The 27,249-nt window shown below is 40.4% G+C and overlaps 1 protein-coding gene across 1 annotated transcript in view; it reads left to right on the top strand.

The window, feature by feature from the left end:
• The first annotated feature begins 6,911 nt into the window (after nt 1–6,911).
• LOC141785447 (testican-2) overlaps nt 6,912–27,249 on the top strand; it is a 39,267-nt gene continuing 18,929 nt past the window's right edge. Inside the window, exons 1-3 of the mRNA XM_074663775.1 lie at nt 6,912–6,923; nt 11,366–11,450; nt 23,180–23,294. Coding sequence (XP_074519876.1) covers nt 6,912–6,923; nt 11,366–11,450; nt 23,180–23,294 — 212 coding nt within the window. The remainder of the gene's footprint in view (nt 6,924–11,365; nt 11,451–23,179; nt 23,295–27,249) is intronic.

The following is a 27,249-nucleotide window of genomic DNA, read 5'->3' as shown; positions in this document are numbered from 1 at the left end:
AAAAAAACATCTCGCTTCTGACATTTACGGGGCATGTAATCAACTCAAACTGCCTGTAATACAAGCGTTGATCGTGTCAGAGCAAAATACGGAGCAGAAATCCTCAGCCTGTCACGCTTCGATTACAGAAAAACGAGGAGTTGTTTCTCCGTACGGATATAAGGGGCCACTTCATTGGTGTGAAAATGCGTCCAGCCTCATGTTTGAGTGAAAATTCAATGTTTTGACGCTCTAAAGCCAGAGGGTTCAGGCCGACAGACTCCCGGCATCATTTTGGATCACTCTAATGCATTTCTAAGTGGTTCAATCTGTGGTGGGCTTGCGCCATTAGTGTCTCTCCCCGTTCCTCCGTTGGTTTTCAAAGACGGCGCAGGGTAGCAAACGGCGAGAGACATTACCTCCACCACTCAGGGCCCAGCATGCCAAATCTGGGCGCTGTAATGACACGGCGAAGTCGAGATGCACTCCTGCTGCTCCCCGGTGACTACAGACACACAGACGATGGAAAGATGCAGGAAAAGCTGCGCCTGTGTGCCCTTTAGCAGCAGTTATACTCTAAATCTGAGTCATTAATCACAAAGAGAGAACATTACTTTGCAAATGACAGGTTGAGGGATGACGAGCTGACAGCGTCCTGCGTATCATCCGTGCGGACACACCTGAGTGATCTGATAGCGTGACACGGCCCAGGCGTGGAGCGGAGCAATCAGCTGAGGGAGCGCCTGCCTCCCGTTCATTACAGACGTGACCCGGATCATCAGAGCATCCATCAGCCCGTGTTTATCCAGTCACAGCCGGAGTAAATGACTTCATGAAGCCGGGGAGATGACATCTAGGAGGAAATGTAGAAAGTGCAGATCATCGTTTAACCTCAAACTCATATCCTGCTGCTTCAGTGATGTCTCAACTGCAAATATCACCCTCAGAATATCAATAGGGAGTATCAGCGTGCAGTGATTGCCAGAGAGAGGGCTTTCATGTGAAAAAAGCACAGCTTCTCAAGTCAATTTATTGAAATAGGTTAGCGTCTGCGTGAGTCAGAGTTCAGTCGTATCGGGTTGGAGATGGTAAACATACCAAGCTGTCAAGAGAAATCTGTCAAGACATCTGGATCCAGATCAGATCCAAACAAATAAAGTGATGGATGCTGATTTGCAGAAAGGATTTTAGGGAGAAGATCCTACAAGAAACCAAGGGCTCTGTTCAGACTTCTTCTTCTCGAAGGCCACCATAGCTTCAGGGTTTGCGAGAGAGCGTTTCAATCTAGAATCTTACACCAGATATTATCACTAATCCTGTTTCTACACACGTATCATCAACACTGTTTTAAAACACTAATTCAGGGTGCATCCTGGGTATTTAAAAAGCTGGTAAAATGTCAGCAACATGTTTAATAGCTCCTCATTTAGAGCAGTGGTCTCCAACTCCCAGGCCATGGATAGGTACTGGTCCGTGGGTCAGTTAGTACCGGGCCACACATAAAAATACTCAAGTCACATTATTTCAGTTTTATTTATTATCTTGTTCTGAACAATGTTTTATTTTGAAAAATGACCTGATTCTCTCCGTCATACCCTATGATACATTCTGGATGCTAAGCAAAATGGACAAAAAACAAACATCTTTGGAAAGTTTCTTTAGGCAGGGTAAAAGAGCCAGAAGCCAGTCCATGAAAATATTGTCTGACATTGAACTGATCCATGGCGCGAAAAAGGTTGGGGACAGCTGATTTGGAGGGTCACTCTTTAAACCGAAACACCTGAGGACTCAAATAGTCTAATCCCGAATTCTGCAGAACTTACCTCCATGATTGGAATACTGACACTGATTTTAACAACCAGCTTCACTGTAGACATTTAGAAGTTTGTGATGTTTCAGTTCAGTGTTCAGTGTCACTATCTCGTCTGAATGAATGGAGCATGACCGGCTTCCAAACTGACCAAATACAGCCACATATGTTTGAGGAGGTTAGTTATGAATGGGTTTCAACAACTACTGAGTTGTGGCTTCTCAGAGGTTTTTAAGCTAACATGCTCCCAACTGTGGAGTAGCAGCACCAACAAAACATGCTTTTCAACTGCTGGAACTCACTAGATGAACAAGAAGGAACCTTTTGAGGAACTTTGTGCGTTTTGACTGCAGAAATTTTCCCCAAGTAATGGGGACCTTTTGTTTTTAGGACTCTGTGTGTTTTAACCATAGACTGTCTAAAATATGGACAAAGTCTCTGTGATGTGACCTGTCTATTTCTGATACAGAGTAATGAAGCCGATCGTTGGCGGAGGCCATATTGGATATGACACAGGCAGTCAGTCACATGAGCTGAGCTGCTCCCCTGATTGGACAAACTTGCGATACTAATATCTTCTAAACTACTGAGTTAGACAAAATTCACCCCCTCCTACAGTGTGTGAAATTAGTGTCTGAGACTGAAGCCATTTTTTTTTAACCAGGCTGTAAATATTCCTGCAACTTTTAGCACCTCTGCATAGGCTTCATTTTCCAGACCGGATGTTGCCCCTTGGTTTCAACTACTGTAGCCTACAATTGAACTAGGAACCCTCTTTCAGGAACTCTGTGTGTCTCAGCTGCAGGAACTTTCTCCAGGAACTCTCTTAATTGCAGTAGCAGGAACTACGGTCTAAATTGAGGCTTTGGTTGTTAATCTCCCTCTTGAAAAACAATGCTTGGAGGTAGAGCTTTCAAAAGGTCCAGGAACTTTAGGGGGCAGGGCCTTTTGGGCTAACAATTATAATTGTTAGAGTTCCTGCTTTGTTTTTATCAACGTTAAAAACAACTGTTTTTCGCTTGGTTAGATAACTCCTGAACAATCACTTTGAGGCTTATAGCACAAATACTATTGAGTTCCTGAAGAGAAATTCCTGGATCTAAAAAGTTCCTGGAACCTTAGGTAGAAAAGCCCCTGAAGTCTGTTTTGGTTGCAGACTTTTTTTTTTCACCAGAAATCACGGTCTAGTACCAACTATTAGCTTGATTCAGTTTGTGTTTTAAGCTAAGCTAACCAGTCATTGCTGTAGCTTTGTACATGCTGCACAGACATGACCGTATCATCACTATGTAACTGTTAAAGTAAAGAAAATCACTTTTATTGAACCAAAGACTCAACTTTTCCTTGAAGTCAGGATATCAGATTGTTTAGAAAGAGCATTGAAGCAATAAAGAATCGACCAAAACGAATCATCTCAGTGATTTAGATAAGAAATATGATGCTCTGCGGTGAGAGGAGCTTATCCTCACATCAGCTGTAGATGACTGATCATTATCTGATGTATAATATACAAGTGTGTGTGAGAGTGTGTGTGTGAGTTTGTCTGGCCTCTGTGTGGAGATGTTGCAGCTCATGCTTTGAATCCTTGACAGCTGCCGTGATTTGATTTTGAATGGTTCCTGTTTCTAGCACCTTCTTTCCAGCCGTGAGGAGTGCCGGAGAGGGTGTGTGTGTGCGTGTGTGTGTCCTTTAGGAGCCAGTCTGTACCGTTCCTGTCACATTACAGGGACAGACGAGCTGCAGTGATGGAGCGAGTGAGCTGCGTGCACGTGATGGATCATTGCAGCAGGGCGAGCAGATGCAGATTTCTCCGTGACATTTCTTTTTCTCTCTGCGAGCATCTCCGCGGCTCGATGGAGTGAGGTCGAGCTCAGAATCTCAGAGCTGAGCGAGCTTCTCTGAAATTCTGGCTAGGATTTTTCTTTATATGTATTTATTTTTTATACATGTCTTTGTTGAAGGAAGGTAAAAAAATTTCAAGGCAAAAGAACCCCAAGGCCAAATGTGAGGCGTCGGTTTTTAAATCCAATCCACCGGAGAAAATCTCCTGCTCTGGGGGACATGTGTGAAAAACAGCTTTCAGAGGCAGATTGTTGTGAAGTTTTCCACTCATGTGAAAACAGTTAAAGAATCTGAAGTTCATCCTCTCATGTCTTGAAAAGCTGGAATGTGTCTGAATGAAAGTTTTGGCATCACTGCGTGGTTATCTGTGCACTAAGTGACACCGGGGTCGATTGGTTCAGGGTTATCTGTTGAATTTCTGTCACCAGCAGACGAGGCTTCGCTCTGGTTGAGATAGACGTTAACTCGGAGGAGAGGAGTCAGGCTGCCGGCCAAACGCTGTCAGCTTAATACCAGCGAGCGGCCCAGGAGGAGCAGCCGCAGCATCTGGATAGTCAAGCTCCATTAGCCTCCAGGCTGTGTTTTACACCGGCTGCATTACAGCCCTGTTGACAAATGGCAGAGGAGGTGGTGTGCGTGCTATGAATCACATAACTCAAGGGACCTCCACCAGGAATATCATACCCCTCTGCTCCCCCATCCCTCCCCCCTCCCTCCCTGTTGTCTGGGCTGGTAGCAGCCGCCTGGCCCGGACTCAGTGGGACAACATTAACTCTCAACCTTGGTGAAGGACTCAAAGAGCAGCCTCAGCCTGGTGTCCTTGCCATCACACTGCTGCTGGGAGATGATAAGCACTGCAGCCTTTAGGACATGCTGTTAGACTCCTGCGCCGTCAGGCCCTGCAGCAGAGCCAGCTGGGTGATCGCACAAGTGCTGAGAATAATTAATTAAGCAATCATTAAATCTGATGTGGGACATGCTACGCACGTAGCTGATAGAGGAGACACTCATTTCAGGGATTTCATGAAACTTTTGTTTTTCAGTCAGTGATTCAAAGACTTGAAAAGTATTTTATCACTTTCTCTCCTGCTGACTCAAAAAGTCCAGTGTCAATCATTTGATTTGGTTTGCCGTGTTTCTTCCTCTCCTGTAACTCATCAGAAAAATCTTACAGATCAGTCCTCCTATTTTATTGTACTGTAGTTTATTGTTTCTCCTTTTGATGTATTGTATTGTATTTTATCGCCTCAAATCTTATCCTAATTTATTGTATTCCACCATAATTAACCATCTAATATCTTACCACGTGTTGCACGCTGGCATGGTAGTTAGTGCTGTTGCCTCACAACAAGAAGGTCACCACTTGGAATCCCAGTTTGGGCTGTGTGGGCCTTTCTGTGTGGAGTTCGGGTTTTCCACAGTCCAAAAACATGCTCATCAGGTTAATTGGTGATTCCCTAGGTGTGAGTGTATGGATGTGAAAGGTTGTCTGTTTCTGTGATTGACAAGCAACCAGTTCAGGGTGTACCCCACTTCTTGCTATAATGGTAGAAGATGTATTGACATCTTTTCATACCATGTCTATTGTATCATATAGGGCTGAACAATTAATCAAGTTGTAACAGACATTGAAATGTAATAGAATGCAATTTTCAAATCACAAAGGCTGCAATTGAAATAAATAGATAAATAAGTTTCTCGTACACAGACCTGTGGGGAATATGTCAACTTGTACTTGTTCTTTCTGACAACCAGCAAAAGTCAGTATGCTCATTATTCTGGCAAAAATATTACACGTCTACAAGGCTTGAAGTTAAATTGGTCAGTATTCTACGTGATTGTCATAATTAGATAAAAACATGTTATTCGTATCAATTCATGTCATTTCATCATAACATGTAGGCCTGGCTGACAGGAAAGAATTGTTTATATGTTGACAGTGTCCGTTGTTGTGTTGGTCATAATATAATGATATGTTGCTTGTGTTTAGTGAATAACCCAAAAGATAAATGTCCCCCCCCAAAATCATAGGCTCAATAGCAATTTCAATATTGGTATAAAAGATCGCAATTCGATTATTTTCCAAAATTGGTCAGCCCTAGTATTGTAAGTTATTTACTACTTCTTATCTGAATGCATTGTATTTAAAGTAATTAACTGAATTGTATCATGTTTTACCATATCTAATCATATGCCATCTGATCTCATTGTTTCAGATAATGTTTAATGACTTGTGCCCTATCCCATCATATCTAGTATTGTATATTGTCATTTATTGTAATTATGAAATCCCATTCCATCCCATTGTATTGTATTAAGTTGTATCCGACTGAATCTTATTTTACTGCATTAAATCTTACTGCAGCATGTTGTATCTCATAGTATTGCCTTGCCTCAACCTGCATCACATCATATTGCATCTGTCTTATCATACTGCAGCATATCTTTTTGTATTGTACCCTATCGCAGCCACTTCGCATCACATCGTAACAAATTGCATCGTATTGCCTTGCATCACTATACATTAAATCGCATTGCCTCACATAGCATCTTAAAGCTATGGTCTACGATCTGAAACCCCGTTTGGCTGATGAGACACATTTGAAAAAACGCAGCCTCCCCGAGTTCCAAGATCCCGCCCCCCAGCTCATATTGCCCTTCTTCGCCTCAACATACCCCCTCCGACAGAGCAAGAAGCCGACCAGCAGAAAATGTAACAAACAAGACAGTCATCCTCCTTCTAACACACAGTGGTAGCTTTTTCAATTGGACCAGCGCGATCAAAACCATGAATTAGCCGGCGAAGCAGGTCTGACGTTGCCACTGCCAGCTGATCAGAGCAGAGCCGACTGTGGGCGGGGCTTTACCTTTCTCAGCGTGTCTTCACCAGCTCAGTTTACAGAGCCGACCTGTTCTGACCAGCAGCGTTCAGTCATTAGCCAGTACAGGCACAGAGTAACCAGAATTATTCAGCTGACATCTCCCACTGTGGAAAACGAAGTCATTACCTGTTCGATGTCAGTCTTCAGTCCCAAATCCCTCTGCAGCTTTTTCAACCATTCGTATGTTTCTCCAGTATTCAGTCCCTGTTGGCACCTGTATCGCTTATAATTCTTCCTTGCTTCAGCCTTTTCTTTGGAACTTTTTTGTTTTCTTCACTTTCCTGTGGAGGGTAACAGTAACAGCTTCCTGGTTTTGGTCTTCTCTGGCTCCATGATGCTTCAGTAGCTGAGCAGCTAGCTGACGTGAGAGGGGTAGTGGGGAAAGATGAGGTGGGACCATGGGCGAGATGGTGCGAAGTGAGGGAGACAGGGGATTGGATGGACTCACGGACTGCACGAATGCAGCTTTGCAGTGGACATACTGAATGGATTTTTTTTCATTCTTTTTTGGTCTTTATATTGTGTAGATTGGACCATAGGACGATAACAGCCCTATAAACGGTGTTATCAAGATGTACAAAGCTTCCAAATTGTACACCATAGCATAAATAAATAAATAAATAAATAAATATATATATATATATATATATATATATATATATATATATATATATATATATATATATATATATATATATATATATATTAGGTTGAATCACATCACAATTTATTGTAACATATCAAATCTTATGATATGAAATCTTATGGCATTGGTTTATCCTAATTTATCGTATCATATCATATTTTAAGGTAGTTTACTGTTGTGTTGTATTTTACAGTTTTCCTTTTTTTTGTTTTTATTACATCATGATTTTTTATTCTTATGGATTGTATGGTTTTACTTTTGATCATTTGTCTCATATTTTGTCTTATATCATATTTCATCATGTTGTGTGCATTGTGTCATACTGTATGGTAATCTAACGTACTCTGTGGAATTGTTTTGGACTATGTTGTATTGCAACTTGTATGGATTGTTACTCCCTTAGACATAGATTTTTAAGATCAAGCTCTGATGCTGCATCTAAAATATGTTAGGACTTGACACATTCACTGCTACGGAGAAAACCTTTAATCCCAGGAAACAACTTTAGGGGGGAATCTGAAGTCCTGAAGCCACTCTCTGATGAATTCCTGCCTCTAGCCCTAAAAGCCTTCTGCTGGCTCTTTGGCTCGTCCTTGTTGGGCCTGTAAATTGTTCATCGTGATATATTAAGTAGACAGGTATGTGTACAAGAATTAGGTTTATTTACTGGGTTGAGTTGCAGTGCTATATTTCTCTCTTGTACAGCACAGCACTGAATGATGAAACACAAATGGAGGGAGAAAGAAGGAGAGCGGCTGCGCTATGTATTGATGTGAAATGCCCTTGGACCAAAGCCAAGACGGTGAAATGGAATGAAAGGAAAGCAGTCACTCCCCCTGTTAACTCAAGGTTGTACTTTACAGGAGCTATATCTGTCTGCGTTGTCAATGGTACGCTTAGTAAATGTGCTCCGCGTGTCGATAAAAGAACATTTAAATCACATCCCCTGTTGACTTGAAGATCCCCACCAATTCCTTTCTGTATGTTTCCGACCCTGATGTGATGTGTCGCAGCTTTTCAGAACTTCACATCCTGCAGAAAGCTCGCCGTTTTCTTGCAAACACCACCACAGAATGAGACGTTTTAGAGATCAGGACCCCCGCCAGCTCACAGAAGTGGCAGTGGATCATCCTCGGTTAATAGGCGCTCATAATCCTCTGTGAATGTCTTATGTTGTCCCCAGAGAGGAGCAAGACTAAGGCATGTGTTTGCAATCAGCGTGCATTAAGGGCTGACAGTTTAACTGCTGCCACATCTGTCATAAACCAACCACCGTTAGTGTGCCAGATGAAAAATGAAAACTCTTTTATAAACCTCTAACAATACATCTTTCTCTGTCTCTCTTTCTCTTCTGCTGCTGCTCTTCATCGCCACAGGAAGTTGAGGTGAGTGTCTCTTTTGTCCAGTCATGAATGCTTTTTTTTTTTTTTTTTTTTTTTTTTTTTTTTTGCTGTTGGGTGTTGAAATGCATTAAAGCTCATTTTAGTGAAAGCGCAAACAGTATGTTAAACTCAACCTCTCTGTTTTCAGACGTTTCTTTGACTCAGAGCTGAAAAACATTCAGTCAGTCATTCTGTGTTTATGTCTGAGGGACTCAAGGGCATGCACTTATTTTCAAAGATGTTGAGTTTTCTTTCAAAACAGAATAAACACACACAAAAAACAACAGCACACAAAATCAAATAAAAGAAGCAAGACGAGTTGAGAAAGAAGTTAAAATGGTTTCATTACTGTGTAAAGTCAAAACATGATCTTTATTTTCTACTTCCTAACACAGGTGAGCAAAAAAAACAAACAAAAAAACTTAATCATCGTCAAAAAACAACGTTATTAACAACCTTCAAAAGACACAAACAAAAACATTCAACATATGAACATTTCTAACAGTTTTAAAGATGCATGAAAATGTTAAGGTGAGTAGTTTGGCAGTTTCGCTTTTTAAATGACTTGGAAAATGAAGCTAATGTGGAAGTGTCATAAACTGCAGTTCCTTGTGTGTCCACTAGGGGCTGTCTCCAAAAGCACAAGTTATTCATATGTCAAATCAAATTTTCCCCATTAAGAAGAACTGAAATGCTATTAATCTGTTATGGACCCCCCCAAAACACCACAATTTTTCCTATTACATATTTGTAAATAAGAAAAATGAACTCATCAATATGGAATTTTGTATGAAAACACAAAACAACAGAAAGTACAGCAATAAACTGGTAAACCTCGGAGATCAGACGACTTGAAGATGCTGGTATAGGAGAAAGGCTGAACTGAATGACGGTTGTAATTGTATTTGCTGGTTTTTGCCAACACTTCTCCACTTTTCAACAAACACCTGTCCAATGAGCTCTGTTTCATCCCCTTTTCACAATGTTTCTAAAAGTAGTTAAGCAAGTGTCACTAAATAGGGCTGTCACACACCTATTGGAACTTTTTGGGATGTTTCTTTTGAGTGAGGTCTGAAAGTTTCCCAAAATAACTGCTTCCACCCTAAGCTAACCACTTAAAGTGAGACACAGGATGTTGGGTGGATGTTGCTGTGTCAGCAGTGGGATATGTGTACCTCAAATTTTAGCTGTCAACCCAAAGCTAAAAGGAGAGAAGCCTGATAACTAAAGGCTCGACCTCCCAGACTACTTTTTAGAAACCCTAGCTATGACTCTAGACTGTAAAAAACAATGGACATCATCTTGCTTGGCTCAACTGCTCCCCCTGGTGGCTGGCTGCAGTAAAGGTAAAAAAAAAATCAGTCTCTCCAGTCATTCCAGATGGGCTGTGGTCAAACTTTAAAAAAATCAATTCACCTTGTAGAAATTTTTCTCACCTCCTATTGTTGTGGTGATTTGAAGATATCATTTGGCTGCCTTGTATTCAGGTACTTTTTTTTCTAAACAGTTTTGTTTTCATTAGTCACAAGAGGTTAAAAACAAGGTTTTAAGTCATGTTTAACGATAATTGACAGCTGACGTTCTTGTGTATTTTTTTCGGGGATTGTAAGATGTTGGGAGGTAGAGACAAGAAGAGATTATACTCACGAAAAAAAACAATAATTATTATTTTTGTCACCTGGCTCCACTCAGATTCTCCCAGAATCCCTCACAGTCTTTACTGCACAGACTCTGGCTGCACAACAGCTACCAATGGCTGCACTTGTGATGGGGTATTTTGGCTTCAAAACTGTACAATAGTAAATTGCGGAGCCATGCTGTCCACTCTATATACAGTCAGTGGGTATGAGCAGCAGGCCTGTGTGCTGAGAGTGTGGTGATTTAGACCGATAATACGGAACAGTTAGCTCTTTAAGATAGGACAGCCTGATGCCATTAAGCTCTTTGTTAGTCAGAGGAAGAATTTTAAACTCTATTTTAGATTTTATAGGTAGCCAGTGTAGAGGCACTAACTTCCTGGTTCTGAACCAGCTGAAGAGTCCTGATAGACTTATTAAGGCAGCCAGATCAAAGAGAGCTGCTGTAGTCAAATCTGGAGGAGACAAAAGTATGGACTAGTTAAAAGACTGAAAAAACTTCCACATGAATTCCACACTATGCTTTTGTAAAAAGTAAAATAATCATTTTTTTAAACTCACAGTGATCAATTCACTCCACAAAAACAAGTCTAAACTCAGAAGCACCCCTCTAACTCCTCACCCTCTGCACAGTATTTAAGACGCCTTCGGCTCTACTCGTTCAGCCTGACTTGAGAGCCTCGGTCTTGGTGTCCCTGGGGCGGAATAAGACCAAGCTAAAACGAACAGACCTGATCCTCGGGGTCCTCTCTGGGCCCCGTGCCCAGTAGTAACCGCTTTAAAGTTGATCCTCTCCGTCCTGACACTCGCACAGACGGAGAAGTGGGTCAGAATGAGTCGACAGCGGAGGGACGGTGAATTTTTATCATCGCTGCAGCTCAACGCCGCGAGGGACTTAATCTAAAAAGCGATGTTGGTTTGCAAATATTCCCTCAGCAGGGGAGCAGGAGTGAGATAGTTTGAGGCTTTTAGAGGACTTGTAAGCTTTCTGAGTCTCGTCTCGTCCTGTATACCTGATACTATAAACTACATAACTTCAACAGACAGAAATACTAAAAATAAAGGAAACTGGAGTTTTGTGGAGCTTGTCAAAATAAAAGCATGAAGCTTTCATGCAAACTAACACTCATTTTTTATGCTCTGCTATGCATGTGTGTTAAATTTCTCCATTTTATTCCTTATCATAGATTATTAAACCCATTAATGTAAATATGTTCTGTCTCCAGGATGACTACATCAAAAACGCAGACGAGAACCTGGGCTCCGATGAAAGTAAGTCAAAGAAAACAAAGATTTCATTTGATGAAAAAGATTTTCGGGGGACTTATGAAGAAAGCTTTGTGGTTTTATTCTAAGCTGTGTGATTTCTGCTAAGTGTCAGCCTGAGTGCCGTCACTGTGCTTTATGCAAAGGCAGTGTGCGGAGCCTTTCAATATTTAAATGGCTTCTAATGCAAAGAGTAAAAAACCTGCTGTTTGAGATTCAAACAGCATAATCAATGCTAAGTGCTGCCTGCTTTTATACATCTGCTCTGGACAATGAAATAGTACAGCTCAGCCATTGAAGTGCCTGCTTCTCCTAATTGCAGCAGTTGTCTGAGGTCGGCCGGCGTGTGTTGAGAGCTGGTCCGCTGTGTCACCGCTTGTAGAGGCTGAGAGCGCTGTTGTGAGTCAGGGAAAGGAGAGGCTGAGCCTTCACTTGGATCCATTAGTTTGAAAAGCCGGCTATAATTGCCTTTGTTGCTGAGGGGCTCAGCTCAGAACTCCCACAGGGCTCCATTTACCTCCATGGGGTCTGTTTCTTCTTAAAAAAAATCACACTTTCAGAAAGTCAGCCGTAGAGGAGGAACTAAGACTTTGTGAAGGTGTTGAACATAATGTAATATCAGTCAAACGGTCTTTTTGTACTGAACAGAAACTAAAATTGATGGAGAAAGGAGCTAATCTGTCAGGTTAGACAGTCAGTTTACAAATAAAAAAACAAACATTTTCGGCTAAGTTTGTCAAACGTTTCTTTAGTCTACCTGTTTCACTTTAACCCCTTCATTGACATTCCTCAATTTAAGACAACAAGTGAATCCATCCTTCACCTCACAACAACACTGGAATGATGATAACAGATAGTGCTTGGAAGGGCTACACATCTGCACGGAATATGCCCATTGCTGAATGAAACGGAAGCTGCACAGGAGCAAAGTTTAACCTTTTTACTTCCTTAAAAAAATCACGGAATATTATAAATTATAGTCATAAACTATAGATATTAAAGACAGAATAAGACTCATACACTACATTTGTAGTGATAAACATGTTTACAGTTTGAGCTTATACACAAAACCAGGCCTGTGCTCTTATGAGATGAGATGAGATGAGATGAGTTGAGATGAGATGAGATTCAGCTTTATTGTAATTACATATTTACAAGTAAAGAGTACAGAAATTAGGTTTTGCATCAGGTTTGTAAAAACATATTTTTAACCAGCAGCTTAGTACTGGGATGCTTTAAATATGAATAAATGCTATAAATAGGGGTAAATTTTACAGATTATATGTACGGATAAAGGTGCAGTGGACATTCTATGCCAATACATCCTAAGATGTATTGTAGCACTATCATTATTGGGGCAAGATACTTTTTTGAGGCAACAGGCTTCCATATCTTCTATAGCTTGTGCAGTTTCATTAAAGTTAAATTATTCTTTATTCCAAGTTATATCTCTTATTTTCATTGCTATGACTCAGGTGTTTTTTAATGCCAAGCTGGACTCATTTGGGGCACTCCATCACTGTTTGGACAAGCCTAAAGAAGTTTATTAACCTGTTATTAACTAAAAAATTACAACTCCTACCTTTTTAACATTCAAAATAAACAATTTTAAGTATATATATAAATATATATAAATTTATATATATATATATATATATATATATATATATATATATATATATATATATATATATATATATATATATATATATATATATATATATATATATATATATTTAAACACTTGAGAAATGCCTTGAATTGTTGATTTAAACAGGGGTGGCAGTGGGACAGCAGGCTGTTACACATCAATAACATATGTGTGTATATATATATATATATATATATATATATATATATATATATATACAAACACTTGAAGAATGCCTTGAATTGTTGATTTAACACACACACACACACACACACACACACACACACACACACACACACACACACATATATATATATATATATATATATATATATATATATATATATATATTTATATATATGTGTGTGTGTGTGTGTGTGTGTGTGTGTGTGTGTGTGTGTTTAAATCAACAATTCAAGGCATTCTTCAAGTGTTTGTATATTTGTATATATATATATATATATATATATATATATATATATATATATATATATATATATATATATATATATATATATATATATAAAGATATATATATATATATATTATTTTTACATTTAAAAAGTTTAGTTCACATTTTGCTTTTTTATCCATCATCTCTTAGTTAATTTTCCCAGCCTATCAAGTGTTTATTTGTAATTTTCCCCCAAAACCAAAACCTCACATTAGAACTTTGGAGTAAACATATTATTTATCTGAATACCAAGATTTTATTTACTGAGCTACAAAAAAAATTAGATGGAGTTCTAAAATTATCCCCCCAAAGTCTCACAGTATGTCAAATTACACGTGATTTCATCATTATTTCCTCATTTTCTGTAGGACTCCATTGCTTCCTGCTTTAATTGCGCCCCTCCTGAATAAAATTCACAACACAACACTGTTTTCTTCAAGTCACGGTTTGAAATAGTACAAGATGTATCATATCTTTCAAAGTGAAATCATGAGTTTCTCAACATTTTTTGATAAGGCGGTAATGCTTTATATTAATGTCCTGTAATAAGCATTAACAAGACCTTTGTAAGTACTTATAAGATGCTTATTAATATTATTATTTGTTTATAAGACTATATAACTGCTAAATAAGTGTTTAATGAAGTCATTGTAATAGTTAATACAAGACAACTTAATCTATAAGCTATATGAAACCTAACCCTAACCCTCTTTGTTTTTTGTCTTCTGCTTTTGTCTCTCATGAGCCCTACCCCAGCCCTTGGGGCCCCATGCCTAAACCTAACCTGTGGGGCCTCATGCTTATTAAGCAGTTATATAGTCTTATAAACAAATAATAATGTGAATAAGCATCTTATAAGGACTTACAAAGGTCTTATTAATGCTTATTACAGGACCTTAATATAAAGCGATACCAATAAGGGTGTAAAAAAGTAACTGAAGTGATCCTGAATGTGTTTCTGCAAAATGTTATTTTGATCCGTCATCCACATTTACAAAGTTTAACAACCATTGTGGTAGAAACAAGCTCTAAAAACAATGTTTCTTTAAGAAGGGCTTGTTGTGCTTTCCTGTAATTTTAATATGGATTTAAACTAACAGTTTGGACTGTTCAAACTGAGCATGCAAAGATTTTAAAACCACCACATATTAGTATGTATCCCTAAATCGGTCTGTAAGAGGTTAGAACAACAGTCTGTTCTAAATATAAGATGAGATCTTCATAAGGCTTGCTGAAATGAAGGATCCCCTAACAGATACATGACACGCCAGGCCTTCAACACAAAGGTCTGAGGTCCAGAGGGCTGGCCAATCAGAGTGAAGAGGGTTTGTGGAGCGGGCAGCCTTAAAGAGACAGCAGCTTAAATGAAGGGTTTCAGACAGAGGCTGAATTAAGGGTTTTCTCAAAACAGCAGTGTGAGAAAAATATGGATATTTTTGAGCTGTAAATCAAAAGCAACTGTAGGGGTAAGAAAAAGAATAGAACAAACCTTAAGAAAAGGAACAACACCCCTCTTTAATCAGTCTAAGGGAACAAGGTCTTAGCAGTTAGAGAACCAGACAGCAGACAGAGCAAATTAAACATGAGTTTACAGTTTCGTCTGGCTTACCTGCTGCGAGGTGAGAGGTCAGGCGTGTTCCCACTCCCACACTGCTCTACTTTAAAGACTCTGATGTCTTGTATCAAAGAAGAAAGATGTTAAAGAAGCAGCTCAAGACGTTATCCCATTCTCCCAGCAGTGGGAATAACTAATGTAGTCTGAGGAACACGCCTCGCTTGCTGAAGTGTGGGCGATGTTCATTTGAATATCATTGATTTCATCCCCGTCCCAACTCCCGCTGGAACTAATTCTGCAGACCTAATTGATCCGGGTCCTCTTGGTTGCAAATTCAATGAGACAGCAGAATCTCAGGCGAGGTGTAGGTCTACCTGCGAGGGATTGAAAAAGACCCCAGAGTCGACTTCAGACACCTGCTGTGCTTTCAGAGTGAGCTGATTGAGACATCGTCTGAGCTCCGCAGAGTGTGTTGTTTTTAAGGCGTAGTTTGAAAACAGTGTGATTCCTGCTGTTCTGACTATCAGAACGCCTGCTACATCCAAAATGAAACTTTGCAGACACAAAATGTCAGAAAACTGAGAAATGATGCTTCAATTCACACAACTGCCCTGGGAGATAATCCAGACATAGCCTGTTGGAAGAAGAATTAGTGTGTTGCATCCTCGCTAATTAGAAGTAAACAGTGTTATAGCTCCATTAGAGTTGAATAAAAGCGGCGAGCTGCTCGAACACAGCGACCACCAATTATATCTAAGGGTATAAAAGAGTCTTCTAGGTTGACAGTAATTGCAAATCCAGTTGAAACTAATTTACTCAAAGCTGTCAAACGGGCCCGTCTCGCTCATGCTTTTAATATTTATCGGAGTTAAATCTTTTCAGTGTCAGACGGGTGCTACAATTTCCCAGCAGTCCAATAACAGCCCCTTGGTGGATTATCTTTTCTTTCTGTCCAGAAGCACGTCTGGTTAAATGCCTGTCTGACAATTTGAATGTAAAACAAATGGTTGATGAAGGCCTTTGATGGAGAACGCTGCTTATCTCCAAGACTTTGTGCTCAGTGACATGGTGTGGACGCAGACAGCAGGCAGAGAGCTGACCATTGACCATAATCATATGGTGGCTGTTTTTCCCAGATGTCAGACTCAAGCCGGACAAGTCAAATGCTTAAATGTCAGACCACTGATATCTGATTCTGTGTTTGAAAAGCCACAAAAAAATGAATTTAAACCATATATTTGTAAGCAACAGCTAATTCAAGCGTTCAATCACTTCATAGCGAGCATCACAGCTGCTGAATGCCTTTCATACAATCAAACACTATCAAACTAACACTAGCATTATGTAGTTTGTCAGCTAACAGTTGCTTGAGCTTCGATTAGCTACTTCAAAAGTAAAGTAATTGTGAAAAACATGTTAATTGCTAATGTTAGCTACTTTAAAGTTAACTATTATTAAAGCCTGTCATAATAGCATTAGCTTCCTGCCAGCTTGGAAGCTCCGGAAAGTTAATATTATATAGTGTTACATCATGCTGCCTAGCTACATTTACCTTAAATGCAAGCTAAAAGTATTGTATTGGCTAGCTGGAGTGATAGTTTAGAACAGTTGAATTGCTAACATTAGCTGTGTTGTACAACAACATGGTCACATTCCCATGTAAAAATTTGTAAAGTAACAATAATAATAGTATAAGCAGACATTAGCTACGTTGTTTCCCCGAGTCAAACAAACAAAAGCAGATATGGGGAAAAAAGCTTAGAAATGCAAGAATTGTAGGACCATAGGGCCTAATTTTGGATAAAAAAATTTACAATGTGGGCACATAATGAAAACTTTGGGTTGTGGAAACATAAGGCAATGGGAACATAGGGCCGTGGAAACGAAAGGGTGTGGGAACATTGGCTGTGGGAACATTGGCTGTGGGAACATGGGTTATAGGAACATCAAGCTGTGGGAATAAAGGGCTGTGGGAACATTGCACTGTGGAAACACTGGGCTCAGGGAACATTAGGCTGTGGGAACATAAGGGTGTAGGAAAGTTAAGGCTTGTGGGAACATAGGGTTGTGGGAACACGGGGCTGTAGAAACATTGGTTTAGAGGAACATTTGGCTGTGGGAACATTGGCCTGTGGAAACATAGTGTTAGGGAAACATTTAGCTGTGAGAACATTGGATTATAGAAACATAAGGCCGTGGCAGTAAAGGGCTGTGAAAACACTGTGCTGTGGAAACACTGTGCTGTGGAAACATTGGGCTCTGGAGACATTGGGTTGTGGGAACATAACTCTGTGGTAAAATTAAGGCTTTTAGGAACATAGGGTATCGGTAACATTTGGCTGTGGGAACATTGGGCTGTGGAAACACGGGGCTGTGGGAACAAAGGGTTGTGGGACCATAGGGCTGTGGAAACATAATGGAAACAGGGGGCTGTGGCAACATGAGGCTGTTGGAACATTGTGCTGTGGAAACATCGGGTTATGGAAACACTGGGCTGCGGGAACTAAAGGTTATGGGAACATAGGGTTATGGGAACATTGTGCTGTGGGAACTTAAGGTTATGGGAACACCAGGCTGTGGGAACATAGGGTTATGGGAACATTGGGATGTGGGATCAAAGGGTTATGAAAACATTGGGATGTGGGAACATAGGGTTTTGGGAACATTGGGATGTGGGAACATAGGCTTATGGGAACATTGGGCTGTTGCAATATAAGGCTACTGGAACATTGTGCTGTAGGAACATAGGATTATGGAAACACTGGGCTGTAGGAACTTAGGATTATGGGAACATTGGGATATGGTAACACTTGGCTGTGGGAACATTGGTCTTTGGGAACGCTAGGCATGTTATACCTTCCTGGCTGAAGTCTTAAGCTAAAATAGGTTTTACCATGATATGTTTACTTGGAAAGGGTGTTTCAAACAATAGTACTAATCAGTACTACATGAAATGATGAAAATTCATTTTCTTCATTCTGTGTCAGCAGGTTGACAATAATTCATTTCAGCTCCAAGCCCTAAAGTCAGAGGATAACAGCTGTGGCTGGATGAATGGATGTGATATGAGCCTCTTTTTTTTCTTATGTTTCCTTTCTGTGTTGTAGACGGCTCTTATCCGTCTTTGTTGACAGGATCACTGAAGGGGCCCAAACCCATAAGGGAGCTTATATATGTTGTTCCAGTGTAGCAGAATATATCACAGTCAACAACCAGGGGAACAGGCGAGATGGAGAGCGTGCTTTATTTTCAAAGCAAATGTACTCGTGTGTTTGGATTTTTCAGTATGTAGGAGTCGTATTAGAATACTGTGTGAGAGATGTGTTTGGTTTTAAGCTGTTGCCTGGAGGCAGACTGGAAGGTGCTCATAAATAGTGAACATAGGCAAGAGAGAGCGCGGCTCATCTGAAACTGTACTTAAAGCACGAGGCGTAGTTTCTATGGGAACATACAGTAAAATAATTTAATGTTTGTATTATAAGGAAAGAATTAGTGAAGATAAAGGAGGAACCAGTAAATAAATCAGTGTCTTTATGATGATATTTGATCAGATTTAGTTCCACTTTTCCGAGCTTTAGTACCTGTGTGTGTTTCAGTACGGTTTGATTCTTCCTCACACATATAGTCAGTGCAGCGAGCCGTGCACTGTACAGACTGTGGTGTCTGAGAGTGGACAGCAGGTAGAGCAGCTGCTCAGTGGCCTAAAGATAATAAAAATTCACAGAGAATAGAAAAAAGTAGAATAAAGCAGACCTCTACACATCGGCTCCCTGGCACCATGAAAGCTTATGGCCCATGACTGTTAATGACAGAAAATGCTAAACCTCATATCACATCGCCCACCTGAAAACAGACAGTCACCGCATCACAAACCGAGAGAAGCCTGAGGAAAACCTGAGTGATGACTTTCACTGAAGAGGAATAATGTGCTCCATCAAAGTATACGGATATATGAGACGTTTTTACTCCCTTTGCTGTGAAGAAAAAGTCAGACTGATATGTATGGTGACAGTTTGGAAGGTTTTGCGTCTTAAATCAAAAGACAAGCAGCAGGCATATCATCAGCTCTGCAGTCAGGATGTATGTGGCCCGCTGGGGTTGAATTATGACTGAGCCGAGCACCTGTTGGAACAAAGTCAGAGAAGAAAAGTCAAGTAGTGATGAAATAAAAGACTTCTGAACTACTTTAATGTTTTATTCAGCTATCAATCTGTTCTTCTGAGCCTAAATGTTACTACACTTGTTTTTGCAAGTTAGTGCTTTAAATGGATTTCTCAATCGATCTCTCAAACGGTTTTATGATTCAATTAACCTTTGGCTAGGCCACGCCCACCAACACTCACTCAGACAAACAATGAGCATTCAGTGACAGGAGCAATGCATATGTAAAAATAGGCTATGCTAATAGTTATGGTCTTTTTTTTCAGTCTAAAAACAACAAATAGTAATTGTGGTTTTCTCTCATTGGTCAGAAATCTTACTTGAAAGTTGAGGGAGTTTTCTTATGTCCATTCCTTTCGTTCAAGTTCTTAACCACTTTTCACAGGGAACAACAGCCATGGAGCATCTGCAGTGTGTGTGGCTAGTTTGTGTTGTAGCATTCTTCTGGCTAATGTACCAGTGTACTCTATATCATCAAAACATGCACTTTTTGTTAAGATTCCAAACTGCATCTGGAAGATATTGTATTGACCCAAATATAAGACCTTTTTTTTATTTCTTTGTAGAAAATAATTTGGAAAAGTGAAGTGGTCTTGTTATTGGGGTCTAACCATTGGCACATGCTGAAAGTTGTCTAGAGTTGCTACCATAGTCTATATAATTAATGGACGTAATCTTTCCAACATCACTCGTCTGTTTCTGAAATAGATTATTGAAGAAAATCAGCTGGCATGGCCATATTGAAAGTGACTGGTTTTGTGTCTAAATACTGGCAGCTACAATGAGCTAGGGTTGCCACTTTAAAGGCTGAAAAATAAGGGACACCCTCAGTAGCGGGGAGGGGGCTTGATGGTGGGGCACCAGTTGTGGTAATGTAGTAGTTAAAGTTTCAAGTCATTATGGAAGTATTTCAAAATATTTTTTCAATCATGAATGCTACTGGTTATCAATATTTTTGAACACTTTTTATGTTGTACAAATGAAATGTTTGTATTTTTGTTGAATTGGTAAGAAATAACCAATCTATGAAAATATATATTTATTCTGTTGATTTTTTAGTAGTATTTACTTTTCCAAATGTATCATATTTTTTTAGTAAGATTCCTGTATCTGGAGATGCTTCAGGTATGAAGAACCGTGAGTCTGACATTTGTTTGTCCTGATGTTGCAGTATCATTGCTCTCTAGCCGCATGCCGTTGCATGTCCGATAGGCCACCATGTAACACAGAAAGCACTCGGCGACAGATTGTTCTGTGTCCTTTGTTTCTGAATCCTTTGCTTTTCAATGGGGCACGAGGCGCAGTACCAGATGCAGCCACAGCTACAGACATGTTTACTTTTGATTTCCTGTGACTTTCTCTCACCCATTTAATGATGAGCACTTATTCAAAATAAACCAACTGCTGTTTCTAGTGGGCGGACGCAAATGCATGTTGAATTCAGGCAGAGTGGTGCTGCGTTCAAGGCAAACTGGAAATATGGGACAAATTGCGTATTGATTCAAAATGGAAGGCAACCTTTAAGTGCAGAATACAGGACGATTCCATATTTTACGGGACAGGTGGCAACCCTATAAGGAGCCCATCAGTCACATGAGCTGGGCGGAGCCTCTGGCCAGGCAAACTTGCGATCTTAATATCCTCTAAACAGCTGAGTTAGGAAAAAAACGGTACAGTATGTGCTGATAATGAACTAGTTTTAGGGATGTTTTTTTGTACCAGGCTGTAAATGTGTTTATTTCTGCTGTTTTAATACCTTTTTGTGGCCTGGTGTGTGTATAACTTCTGGTACTCTACTTCTGGTTCAGCAGATTTTGGCATTTCAGCATTGTCTCTTGCCGCTTCATCGCTACATGACTGCAACAGCAGGGAGCGCCAGCTTTTTGTAAAGCCAGTGACCTCACTGTCACTGCAGTGATCTGTCAGTCACAGCAGAGATGCAGAGACAAAAGCTATGATGAAGATGGGTTTTCTCTTACACCTTCTTCTGTTGTTTTGACCGTCAGCTGTGCTGCTGGTTGCTGAGGCGTTTGTGTTCTTGCTGCTACAGGGCTTGAATGTAAGTGAGCCCAGAGCACCCTTTTTTTGTGACCTCGACCCGCTTGTTTTGTCCCACATCCAAATGTGCAATTTTTTTTATTATTTATTATTTATTTATTTATTTATTTATTTATTTATTTATTTATTTATTTATTTTATTTTATTTTATTTTATTTTATTTTATTTTATTTTATTTTATTTTGTTTTATTTTGTTTTATTTTATTTTATTTATTTATTTATTTTTTTTGGGGGGGAGGGTTACTGCTTTGGAAAAACTTCCCCCAAATGATCCAGGTGTGAATACACCCTTAGCTGAAAAATCTGAATTAGCAGAGCTAGAATTCTGAATTAGCCCATTGCCCAGCTTCTCAGGATACCTTGAGTCAGAGTTGAGTCATTTTTAAACTTCAAATCTCAGAAAAACTCATCAAACAAAAAAAAGAAACTAAAACTAACTTTCTGCAATGCATTTTAATGGACATCCTGGCTGAGAGTGTACAGGTGTATGGGCCATATGCACTGTGATTGGCTCAACACATGTGAGGGCGGGACTTAGCCATAAGTCAATCACACAAACAGTAGTTGTTTTTACTGAAAATTACAGTTCAAACTGGTGTTTTATGAGGTGAACTGCAGGATTTTCTCCCTGTACCATCTTTTCCAGCATCCTGAGATGAGGATGTGTTGTGACTGACATGCTTTTTCCACACCCCGCGCAGCTGAAGTGCAGCACGACTCCATACGGTTACAGTGTCACCTGAAAGCAGGCTGGAACAAAGGCCAGGTGATCACACACTCGCTGGGAAGTTCTGCAAAACTTTGTCTCTTTATGAACTCCAGTCCCCCAGCTCCGTCTCATACCTGTTCTTAAAGAACAAAAACACTCCGCCTCCTGCAGGTATTTTTGGATTCCCTCAGAGTTGTCATGTCATCCACTGATTCCATAAAAGTCCACTGTTTCCTCACACCTCTCTGCTGCGAGCATCAGAGTATCACCTCCACTCAAGCTTTGCTGGGATGTGGCTGGCAGCAGCTTTGTCTGTTGACCGTGTTGACTACAAAGCAGCTGTTCAAAGCTGACTCAGGATTTCACTGCTTAAATTTTTCTGGGTGACCGCAGCTTGCCACTCACTGGAAGATTTATGCGAGCCGGGGAGGTTTTTCTCAGAGGCCTCTCTGGCAGGGCGGTAAATGAACTGGGACTGTGCGACATCAGGTTTCAGATGGCATTGACCAGCAGCGTGAGGAAGGTGGAGGACGCGGTGCTATTTCTATCTCAGTCGATCAGTGGGGGGAAGAGGTTGGCATTGAACATTTCAACCCTTCAAAGAAAGAAAGAGCGATGAAATGTGTGTGTCTGTGTGTGAGAGAAAAGACGAGACGGGAGAGGCAGTGATAAGTTGACTTGCAGGGAAGTGAGATGTGACACGCCGAGAGAACGGGATGCTCAATCAGCGCTGTCAGGTTTTCTCCCAATCACAGACAGCCGGTGGAGGCCGCAGGCTGTAGTATCGACGGCGAGCTGCCTCGCTAATGACAGCGAGACATCCATGTTTCCACTATGAAATCAGCGGGGCTCATTTGTGTGCAGGGATGGAATATTTTTCATCACACCTTTCATGATTTTTATTGCACGCTATTGTGTGAAAGATAGCTTTGTGAGAGTGCAAAATGATTCTAAATGAAGTGAATGCACACAACAATAAAAGAGCTTTTTTTCCCATTTTAAATGAGTCTCTTTTGAACGTGCTCTATCAAAGGAAGTGTAAAAAGAAAAAAAACGTTCTGCGTTTCTCTCCTTGTGGTGACAAAAATAGCAGACAAAAGAAAAACACCTCATGTGTTGACACTTTTGTTGTTGTTTTTCTTGCAGCCGTGGACACCACAAAGGACCCGTGCCAGAATGTGAAGTGCAGTCGCCATAAGGTGTGCGTCGCCCAGGGCTACCAGAGAGCCATGTGTGTCAATCGCAAGAAAGTGGAGCACAGGTAGGTGGAGTCTCAGTCCTTAAAGCCAGAGGGAGATCTCTCCTTTTTGATGAGTTTGTGGGACACGTTCCCACTGTTGACGATGAACAGGAAACACAGTTCATTGCGTGTGATGTCAGCAGTCGGTGAAGTGTTAGCTGAAAGCTTCTCACAGCGACTGCTCGGGAAAGTTATTGATTCAACTCGGTTTAACTCGATTCAAACTCGGACTGTGTCCAAATTGATGTAATTTCAGCTCAGCGGTCCTGCTGATCTATGACTGAGGAGCTGGGATGAGAGAAGTGGGGACAGTGAAAAATGACGGTGACGGAAGCAAATAACGACCAAAATAGTAGCATCAGGACGGCTTCTTTCAATTTGGAGTTCATTCACTTCTAAAAACAAATGGAAAACTCAGTTGGAGCACAGATGGCCTAGTTGTGTAGGTCAGCCGCACCATTAGGTTCGACCTTGCGCAGGTGGCCTGGGTTCAAATCCAACCTGTGGCCTCTTTCCTGCATGTTACTCTTTTGATCTTTCCTACTTCATCCAGTGTTCTCTGTCCTATCAAAATAAAGGCTTAAAATACCAAAAAAAACTACTTAAAAAAGAAAATTTTTCAGTTTTGTACCAAACTTCAATATAAAATACAGCTTGGAAGCCCCTCTTTAAAATACTTAAAGAGGGGGTATCATGATTTTTATATTTTGACCATGGCTATAAAATAACAATGCTGGATGTCCAAACTAAACATATGCAAATTTTCAAACTGCTGCACGTTTGTATGATCTCTCTGTAAACCGCTTGGACCCTCAATTGTCTAAAAGTTGCACGAGATCTTCATGAGATTTTAACGAGACTTGCTGAAATGATGAGGTCATCGCATTAGGATCTTCTAACTGGCTTGTGACATGTTGAAGAGGTGAGCTTCAAACACCAAGGTCTTCGACAGCCTTCAACAGGTCTTTCACGGGCTGGCCAATCAGAGGGAAGGGGGTTTGTGGAGCGGGGAGCCTTAAAGAGACAGTTGCTGAGGAAATTGTTTCAGACAGAGGCTGAAATAAGTTTTTTTCGTTGTTTGTTTTTACCTGTAAATCATGTAAAGCCACCAAAGCATATCAGCGGGACACAGTATGAAGCCTAGAAAAATCCCGATACCCCTCTTTAACTTTTACTTGTTCTGTAATATCAAAGATGAAAAATAGACTACATGATTTCCTGTTGTTAATTTTTTTATACAATGTTAATAATTCATTAGTTATAAAACTTAGAAATAAGTTTTGTAGTTTTCTACTTGTTCCAGATCTTTAAGGCTATAAACAACCTCTGACTGCTTCTTGTTTTGATTGCTACCAGCTTCCTGACACAGTCACTGCTGTTCTTTGAGTCCAAATAGATGCAGCCTTAATGGGTTACACTTAATGTCAAGGGTGCTCACTTTATGATTAATTAATACTTTATTAATACATGACTCATCGTTGTTTAATCTAATGCACCATGTATCATGAACCCCAGTGACTCCGCTTTAATTAATAATGAAGCCTCTATTACTTAGAGTAATTACTTAAAACTACACAGATCATCAGTTTGTGAACTCATGCGTTAACACAGTGAAGTCAGACTGAAATTAACGTCATCGAACAAGATAAAAGTGGACCAAGTCTCCTCAGCTCAGTGCCTCTGGTAATCCTCTGCTCTCCAGCCTCATGTTTGTGCAGCGTACACAGTGTGAGACTCACTGAGGAGGCTTTGATCTACTTCTTCTGATATGCTGAGTTTCTTTTTGCCCCAAACTTTTCATTTTGGTCTTTGTTTGTTCATTCAACTGGTGTAATCAGCGCATGACCAAAGCAGAAAGCAGAGTTTGATCAAACACAGGCTCTTGTTGTGTTTGTGTCACATCTCAGGACTCAAAATATGAGCATCTGAGAAAGAAAAACAACATTTATTTCAGCCTTCGAGGCCAAATATAGGATTCTTGGACAGCTTGGATTTCTCCCACATGACAAAAAGAACTGCAAAGCTGTCAACAGGCTGGTGCCAAATTGGCTGCTATCTTAGTGTAAGTAAATAAAACCTCAGATATTTACACCAATGTAGTGATGCGTTTAAAAGCAGCAGGACAGCCTTGTTTTATTTATGTATTATTTAAGAAGCTGTGGAGCAGTTATACAACAAAACCAAAACAAAAGATACTGAATGTTAGTTAAAATCACATGCTAACTGTAGCTTAGCTCTTAGCTGAGGTGGGAGGAAGTCTCTTATGTGTGTGTCACAAGCAAGTCCCAAGTCATTGTGCTGAAAATCAAACAAGCCAAGTCAAGTCATTACAAAAATCTGTCCATCTACCTGTTTCCACATTTAAATTATACTGATAGGGTGGGTGTTTGCAGGCAATAAACTTTTGCTACAAGCTCTGCCAGAAATCTGGGTGCCATGTTTGATGACCAGCTGACCGTTAAGGTTAATGTGGCCTCAATTGCTTGATCTTGTAGATGTGCCCTCTATAACATCAGGAGGATTTCACACATCAACTCCTGCAACTCTCTTCTAGCAGGCCTTCCTGTGTACATTTAAACCTCTGCAGATTACCCAGAATGCAGCAGCACTTCTGGTCTTTAACCAGCCCAAAACAGCACATCACCCTGCTGTTAATCTCTCTTCACTGACGAGCTCCAAACATAGACAAGAACAGCTCCTGCCTACCTGGGATCCCTCTTCCAGGTCTACACTCCTTCTGGTCCACTACGCTCTGCTTGTGATAGACGCCTGGTGCTCCCAGCCCAGTGTGGCTCCAAATCACTAGCCAGACTCTTCTCCTCTGTTGTTCCCAACTGGTGGAATGAATTACCTAACTCTTTACTATCCAGAGTCCCTTTCTACTTTAAGAGATGTCTGGAGACTCATCTGTTCAGGGAACACTTAGGCCCTTAATCTGACCCTTCTCCTCTTTGTCCTCAGGGGAAGAATGAGTCAGAAGGTCTCACACCCAGCTCTTAGTGAATTTTCAGCACTAATTACTGAATGTTGTTCAAGGTTAAAGCAAACTGTTGCAGCAATTAATTGTGGTTAGGTGGCTACATTATTCTACATTTAAAAAAAAATGCGCTTAAATGCAGCACCTGCAGCCGAATAACTTGTAGCACTTCACACTAACTAGGTTTTCCTTCTGTCTAAGTTCTTGCTTGTGTTGTACGTCGCTTTGGATAAGAGCGTCTGCTAAATGAAACTGTAAACTGCAGAACTGTGAGTTTTATTTCAAAATTAAAGCTCCCATATTCTGCTCCTTTTCAGCAGTTTAATATGGATCATTGATGTCTTCATGAAATGGTAGTAACATGTTTTGGTCCAAAAAGCCAATAAATCAAGCACAGCAGCATTGTTTCCAGGCTCTCATAGCCCCTCTGTTCAGAACGCTCTGATTTAGTGGGCGTGGCCTTCATATGTAAATGAGCCACCGCTGACACCACCCTGCTCTTCCACGTCACTGAAAGCGGCGCCACAAGCTCCCAGTGCACAATGCTTAGTAAATAGCGAAGCTCGTTTACCATATTATCACATCTGCTCCGATCTGCTCCGGTGGACCAATCAGGTCAGACTTGCTCCTAATTGGTCAAAAAAAGGGAATTGCTGATGTCAGCAAATCCCCAAAATCCAAACAGCTCGTTTTAGGTCAGGATTTTATATTCACAAGCACTACTAAGTACAGGTTTTGTCATTAAATATCACATTTTGTGGGCTGGGAGGGAAGCCAAAGACCCACAAATTTCACTAGAAGACGTAATAAAGTGATTTTTGCATAATATGGGACCTTTAAGGCTGCTTTACAGTGTAAGGTAATAAGGTACTAACAGCTTGATGTGTTTATATTACGTATTCCAATAAAACATTAACAAAGCTGATTATTACTGTTGTGTGTGTGTATGCTTATAAATGACCTGTAACAAGGCCTACATTTCATGGCTTTCAGATATTT

Source organism: Halichoeres trimaculatus, unplaced genomic scaffold, assembly GCF_033239565.1.
Source record: "Halichoeres trimaculatus isolate MK-OKI-2021-1 unplaced genomic scaffold, fHalTri1.1 fHalTri1_scaffold_23, whole genome shotgun sequence".
Taxonomy (NCBI): domain Eukaryota; kingdom Metazoa; phylum Chordata; class Actinopteri; order Labriformes; family Labridae; genus Halichoeres; species Halichoeres trimaculatus.
The sequence above is the reverse complement of the archived record's forward strand: the minus strand, read 5'-3'. Positions and strand labels throughout refer to the sequence as shown.